This window comes from Sinocyclocheilus rhinocerous, unplaced genomic scaffold, assembly GCF_001515625.1.
Source record: "Sinocyclocheilus rhinocerous isolate Xijiao unplaced genomic scaffold, SAMN03320098_v1.1 scaffold613, whole genome shotgun sequence".
NCBI lineage: Eukaryota > Metazoa > Chordata > Actinopteri > Cypriniformes > Cyprinidae > Sinocyclocheilus > Sinocyclocheilus rhinocerous.
In genome coordinates this window covers 181,381-188,741 of record NW_015626869.1, presented here as the reverse complement: position 1 = coordinate 188,741, position 7,361 = coordinate 181,381, and the positions used below count along the sequence as shown (strand labels likewise).

General features: G+C 38.8%; 1 protein-coding gene across 1 annotated transcript; it reads right to left on the bottom strand.

Annotated features, from left to right (window-relative positions):
• Nucleotides 1-5,574: 5,574 nt before the first annotated feature.
• Nucleotides 5,575-7,150, bottom strand: LOC107719207 (protein NLRC3-like). Its single transcript, XM_016526579.1, has 4 exons — nucleotides 7,135-7,150; nucleotides 6,436-6,727; nucleotides 5,917-6,366; nucleotides 5,575-5,755 (listed from the first exon to the last, which is right to left on the bottom strand). The coding sequence occupies exons 1-4, from the start codon at nucleotides 7,148-7,150 to the stop codon at nucleotides 5,575-5,577; spliced, it is 939 nt and encodes a 312-aa protein (XP_016382065.1).
• Between the last annotated feature and the right edge of the window lie 211 nt (nucleotides 7,151-7,361).

The following is a 7,361-nucleotide window of genomic DNA, read 5'->3' as shown; positions in this document are numbered from 1 at the left end:
TCCTAATTTTTCTGAAATTTAAATCCTGATGGTTCCACACTTAAACCAATCACTGGTAATCTACACTGTATAAAAAGTTCATTTGTCAGCTTTTATTATTATTTTTTTAAATCATGAAAAAATGCTACTTTTTGCCAGTGGATTTATATGAGGAGCCAGAAAGCATTTTATTTAGCCATTACATTGATTTGGTTAATTTATAACACGAGAAGGGATGCACACAGCGTGCAAAGTCAGGCAAGTCCTGCAGATGGAGCAATAGTGAGTATGCATCTCGAAAGCTGTGTTGAGAGGCACAACAGCATGAGGAATGCCTTTACTGTCTATGCTGGATTTACACTGTCAGTGATCGATCATTATTAATCTTCAAAATGTTTCCTCAGTATCTCCAGCTGACAGTTTGCACTCTTCAGTCCATCAGATTGAGGTTGAAGATTGTCCGCATCTGTTACTGTGTGTAAGATACTTCTGTGTTTTACTGTCAGTTCCAGTCTGCAAAAAAGCAGACATAAGGAGTGTCATTAAAAAAGAACAAAATGGCATGTGCGAAAGCACAAGGCTGTAAATTTAATTGAGCAGCAGTTACTGTGTTACTGTTTGTGCTGATTTTGTTCCTCTCTTTATGTTCTGTTGTCCATCTGCAGTTTCTGTCTCAGTATTTGCTCTCATGGATTTTTTCATACTTCTGTATAACAAATAAGGCTCTGATGTAGCCTTTAATATCTTTAGTAGAAATTGTAATTCATCATTCAAATTATTTTGTCCTGCAAAGGTGAACCTCACAGACCTCGCTGATCCGGTCGGTGCACGAGTGCCCATCCTGAGATTAAATTAAAGTATTAGAAAATAATACATGCTACAAGAAACAATGTAAAAGTTCAAACAGTTTGTGAAGTTTAATTTCAAATGTTCATTTTCATCATCAACAGACCAGGTCTTGTAATCTCTTATTAAAACCCATGTGCTTGTCTGATCGGTCTCTGTCCAGAAGGGGGCGCTAAATGATCATCAGATGGTCTAATCCCAATCCAGTCTGATAGGGTTCATACAAATGCCTTTTTGTGGTAAAACAGTGTTGTGACCTCTATCTCTAGCATATTGTTTAAAGTTATTTATTCGAGGGATGAACAAATAAAAGTTCATAAATGAGCAAACTGACAGGACAAACAGACTGAACTGCTCTTTTCAATAGAAATGCAGCTAATCAATCGAGAATTGCGCATTAATGTGGTCGTGACGCAGATTTCGCAACGGGTTCAAGTTGTTCACACGGATTCTGACCAAAGCTGCTTGGTTTGACTTTTACACTACTGACAGCAGAACATATTTGCTCTCGAAATCTAGAAGGCACATTTACAGTAAACAACCTGCAAGAAGACATCTGGAGGAACCGGTTCATATGCTTTTGTTCATTCACACTCCACAAACCAGTTCCACCGCCCTCTGTTATGCTTTTATAACTCTTCTGACTCTTGAAGAGAACTACTGATCGATTTTTGATTTCGTAAACGGAGATACTGAGAAACTGAATACCCATAGACACTAAATACCTAAAAATATTTACCTGAGTTTACCTGAGCTTTTTGTCTGTGCAATTGTGGATGTTCTAGACACTTCAAGACATTCATCTCATCAATATGTTGCAGTTTTTTTGTGTCTTATAAAGTAATCTGTCTCCTCTCTGACAGCAAAGACATACAAGCTACTAGAGTTCTTCACATTTCTAAGTATTTTTATTAAGAGTGGAGATTGTTATATGAAAAAAGTGCCAGTCCTAGTCAGTGTGTTTGTAACCTCTAATCAATTTCCACACCCTTGAAGCCTTACTTACAGAGCGGTTTCACTGTAAATAAATGACATGTGGCGAGTTAGTGTCAAAGAACTTTTGTAGGTATTACTGTTTTATTCTGACAATAGACCAACAGTACATACAATGCCAAATTTCAATAAAAAAGAAAAAGAGTAAAAGGAAACAAAATGCACATCTGAAACTTTTATGTATGTAAAAATGAAAAATACATAAACACTGCCTGGAGGTGCTGACTAAACACAGGAATCTGGATTATGTGCTATATGTAGAACCAGAAACTAGGCTTAACCCAGAAAGGTTTAATGAGCTTCATTATTTACAGTTTAAATTTACAGCTGCTTATGGACCAGACAGTAAAACCTGCAATTTCTGACAATTATGTGAATCAACAGGTTTCATCAAACTTTCTCACTTACAACCATATGAGCAAGAAGGTGACAGAGGTACTAAAGTGTTGTTAGATGTGTGTCTAAATGTTGTTAAATCTGACACAGAGACAGTTCAGACTCAAACACCTTAAATCCAGCATAGAGGGGTTCAGTGAATGTGGTGTTGAATGTGTGTAAGTGTGTGAGTGTGTGTAGTAGGACAGTGTGCCGGCTGGCCAGTCCAGATAAATGCCTAGATTGTAAAGGAGTTGGTATTTTATTGGCCTTATTATTGTGCCATACAGCAAATCTAGTCTCAGTGCAGAAATGACTCCAGGATTTGTCATTGTATCCAAACTTACAGACAGTCCCTTCTTTCCTGCTGATCCCTTTATAGGCCACTGCTATACGAGCCCAAGTGCCCCATTCAACCTCCCAGTAACAGCGTCCAGTCAGACTCTCTCGACACAGAACCTGAGGAATATCAGCAAATCTCTCTGGATGAGTTTAGTGTGTGCTGTGTTTGGATCCAGTGTGAGATCACAGGCATCTGGACACAAGAAGACAAATAAAAACAGTGAATTAATCATTTGTTATCATTAAACGTGCATGTCTGTGTCAAAGGAAGAACCTAAATTTTCTCAGTCTTGGTGTGATTCTGAAGGGCCCTCCATGATCCAAACTAAAGATACATACAAACAAAAAGAATCGTGAGTAATTGCAATAGCTATTCACATACAGTCCATTAAATCTGGCATTAAATCAAAGTTTACACTATTTTATCTTGAGGTGAACAATTAATATGTGCAAGTTAATCCACTGGAATTTTATATTTTTTTTGTTCTGGTAATCTATAATTAAAATCTGAAATTTTGCTTCCGCTCTGGAATAACATTCCGTCAGTTTGACGGCTTGGGCAGAATATCCTCAACCCTCCAACTGTCAGTTTGCTGTGAGCGTGAGATGACGAGGAGGAGTGCTAAAATAAAATCCCGCCTTCTATTCAATATTCTGTCTCAGTTGGAAATGTGTCGCTATACTGAAGTTAAGTTGGTAACAACTTCCGGTTCATGCGGACTTTAATACAGAGTCAAGTAAAGTTTATGTGTATAGCACATTTCCGAAAACAAATTTAAAGCAGCTTTATAGAGCTGTATGTCTCAGGCTTCAGTGTCTTCAGGTTCTAGTGGACAGCTTCACAGGACAAACGCTTTATGTTTCACTTTTACTGGGAAATGTTACTAGACAAATAAAAACAGCAGTAATGAACACAGTACAAATACATTTTGTGATTTAAAACAGAGAAACTGTTTTAGACAATTTCCAACACCATTGCTGAGCATTTTCTCTTTAAAACGGCAGTGTACCAAAGATGAAGTCTCGAAAACACGGTTTGAAACCCTATTTCCTACCATCATAAACATGTAACCAGTCTCATCAACTTGCAGGGCAGGGTTTTTCATATTTTTATATTCACTTTCTATGATGTTCAAAGCATTTCGCCCTACTGATGTTGATAGCGAACAAGAACATTGTGTAATATTAGCAACACATTATTAACTGTTTGATAACAATTAAGGTTCATTAATTGGACTCCACATACCTGAGATTCTCCAGTTTATAGTTAATATAAAGATTTTTAAATATACAGTTTATATAGAGCTTATAATAAGTCAAATAACCACAGCCTTCCTCTGTCACCATACAGCCAGACAACCTGCAGACACACACAGTCAGATCATCTACAGACACACAGTCAGATCATCTACAGACACACACAGTCAGATCATCTACAGACAAACAGTCAGATCATCTACAGACAAACAGTCAGATCTTATACAGACACACACAGTCAGATCATCTACAGACAAACAGTCAGATCATCTACAGACACACAATCAGATCATCTACAGACAGTCAGATCATCTACAGACACACAATCAGATCATCTACAGACACACACAGTCAGATCAACTACAGACACACAGTCATATCATCTACAGACACACAGTCAGATAATCTACAGACACAGACAGTCAGATCATCTACAGACACACACAGTCATATCATCTACAGACAAACAGTAAGATCATCTACAGACACACAATCAGATCATCTACAGACACACACACACAGTCAGATCAACTACAGACACACAGTCATATCATTTACAGACACACAGTCAGATAATCTACAGACACAGACAGTCAGATCATCTACAGACACACAGTCATATCATCTACAGACACACACAGTCAGATCATCTACAGACACAAACACACACGCACGCACGCACACACACACAATCAACTACAGACACAGTCAGATCATCTACAGACACACACAGTCAGATCATCTAGAGACACACACAGCTCAACTACAGACACACAGTCAGATCATCTACAGACACACACAGATCATCTACAGACACACAGTCAGAGCATCTACAAACACACAGTCAGATCATCTACACAGCCACACAGTCAGATCATCTACACACACAGACAGCCAGATCATCTACACACACACACACACACACACACACACAGATCATCTACAGACCCATACAGATCATCTACAGACACAGAGTCAGATCATCTACAGACACACAGTCAGATCAACTACAGACACAGTCAGATCATTTACAGACACACACAGTCAGATCATCTACAGACACACACAGTCATATCAACTACAGACACAGTAAGATCATCTACAGACACACAGTCAGATCATCTACAGACACACAGCCAGATCATCTACAGACACACAGTCAGATTAACTACAGACACACAGTCAGATCATCTACATACACACAGTCAGATCAACTACAGACACACAGTCAGATCATCTACAGATCATCTACAGACACATACAGTCAGATCATCTACAGACACACACAGTCAGATCATCTACAGACACACAGTCAGATCATCTACAGACACACACAGTCAGATCATCTACAGACACACACAGATATATAATCTACAGACACACACAGACAATTTACAGACACACACAGTCAGATCATCTAGAGATACACACAGTCAGATCAACTACAGACACACAGTCAGATCATCTACAGACACACACAGACATACAATCTATAGACACACACAGTCAGATCATCTACATACACACACAGACAATCTACAGACACACACAGACATATAATCTACAGACACAGTCAGATCAACTACAGACACACAGTCAGATCATCTACAGGAACACACACAGTCATATCATCTAGAGATACACAGTCAGATCATCTACAGACACACACAGTCAAATCATTTACAGACACACATAGTCAAATCATCTACAGACACACACAGACAGATGATTTATTACGCATATCAACATTATGACCTGCTGACTTTATATTATCCCTTTTTCTTAACACCTCAGTATCTCCAGCTGGAAGTTTGGACTCTTCGGTCCATCAGAGAGCAGCTTCACTCCTGAATCCTGCAGGTCAATGTTACTCAGATCCAGCTCTCTCAGGACAGAGTTTGAGGATTGAAGAGCTGATGACACAATTTCACAGGACTGAGCAGTGAGATTACAGCCAGCAAGACTGAAAGAGGGTAAAACAATTCTTAACCTGACTCTGCAACTACTATTCAAATTATTACATTTCAAAACACAATTTGACTTTAATTCTTGAAAATGTCATAAATTATAATTCCTTTCAGAGAAGATATTTTTGCAATTAATTATCTTCATTGTAACACTCACATGGCTTTTCTGCAGTTGATCACAGCTGGTATCAGTCGTCTTCTCCCCTCATCTGATGTGTTGTATTTCTTGAGGTCCAGCTCATCCAGCGGCTCCTCTGACATCTGAAGCATGTAGGTGATTGTTGAGCAGTCAGCAGGAGAGAGCTTCTTCTCTGAGTGTTTGTCTGATTTCACAAACTCCTGAATCTCTCTGGACAGAGTCTGATCTTTCACTTCCAGCAGACAGAGGAACAGATTGATGGATCTTTCAGTGGAGAGTCCATGTCCATCTTTGATCCTCTCTGTAATGTACTGTGTGGTTCTCCTGATGCTCTCTGAGCTGTTCTCTGTGTGTGTCAGTAGATCCTGTAAGAGTCTCTGATTGGACTCCAGTGAGACGCCCAGCAGGAACCGCAGGAACAGATCCAGCTGTCCATTCTTATTCTTGAGAGCTTTATCTACCACACCTCTAAGCAAATTATGCATTGAAACAAAAACCTTAAGGGTCTCAGTGGTGCTGTTTAAATGACATTAAAACACATGGAAAGCAGGGAGAAATTCCTGAACGCTCAGATGAATGAAGCTGTAGACTTTCCTCTGATGAATCAGAGATTCCTGCTTAAAGATCTCAGTGCAAATCCCTGAATACACTGAGGCGTCAGTGAGGTCTATGCCGCTCTCAATGAGGTCCTCCTCATAGAACATCACATTGCCCTTCATCAGCTGTTTGAAAGCCACTTCAGCAAGTTTCACAATCACTTCTCTGTTGGACTGCAGGAGTTTCTCTGGATCTCTTTCTGCACTGAGGACAGTCAAAGTCTTCTGATGGTCTGGACTGATCCCAGTATAAACTGATGCAGAAACTGTGTTCACAGCTGATAGAGACCGGTTCTCTCAGAACCTGCTCACAAACTCCACATCTGTCCCTCTCACCACTGCTGAGTCAAAGAAGAAATATTTAATTCAAAATTAATAAATAACAAATGAAGAATAAAATATGTATTTGCCCAAGATAAATTTATTAGCATTTACACACCTTTGCCACGATATGTAGTGCTACAATGATGAAATGACAAAGTAATTGACAACAAATTCCATTATCAATCAGACAGGTCTGTGCACATGGCACGTTTTCCCCAGTGAATATCTTTTATGTTTACACGTGAAAAGATATACTTGAAAATACATATATACTTCATAAATGGAACACAGTTCATGTTCTCCCTACAAAACTCACTGAACTCGTAAAACATGGCAACGTGCAGGGTTGAAAGACAAATCTGGAAATTTATATAAGACACAAAGACAATTTTTAAAACGATATTACAGAATGTGTATTTTTGCAACAGCAACATATAAACGTTATAATGGACCCTTTTCACATGCGTTTCTATGGTCATCAGCATCGTAAATCCTCCAAAGTTTTTTATATTTTCATTTTTTTAAAGAATGTATGTACATTTA

Coding starts and splice junctions, on each gene's coding strand:
- LOC107719207 (XM_016526579.1), bottom strand. Junction 6,367..6,435: donor TTTCTCCCTGCTTTCCATGT/GTTTTAATGTCA, acceptor TAATTTGCTTAG/AGGTGTGGTAGATAAAGCTC. Junction 5,756..5,916: donor ATCAACTGCAGAAAAGCCAT/GTGAGTGTTACA, acceptor ACCCTCTTTCAG/TCTTGCTGGCTGTAATCTCA.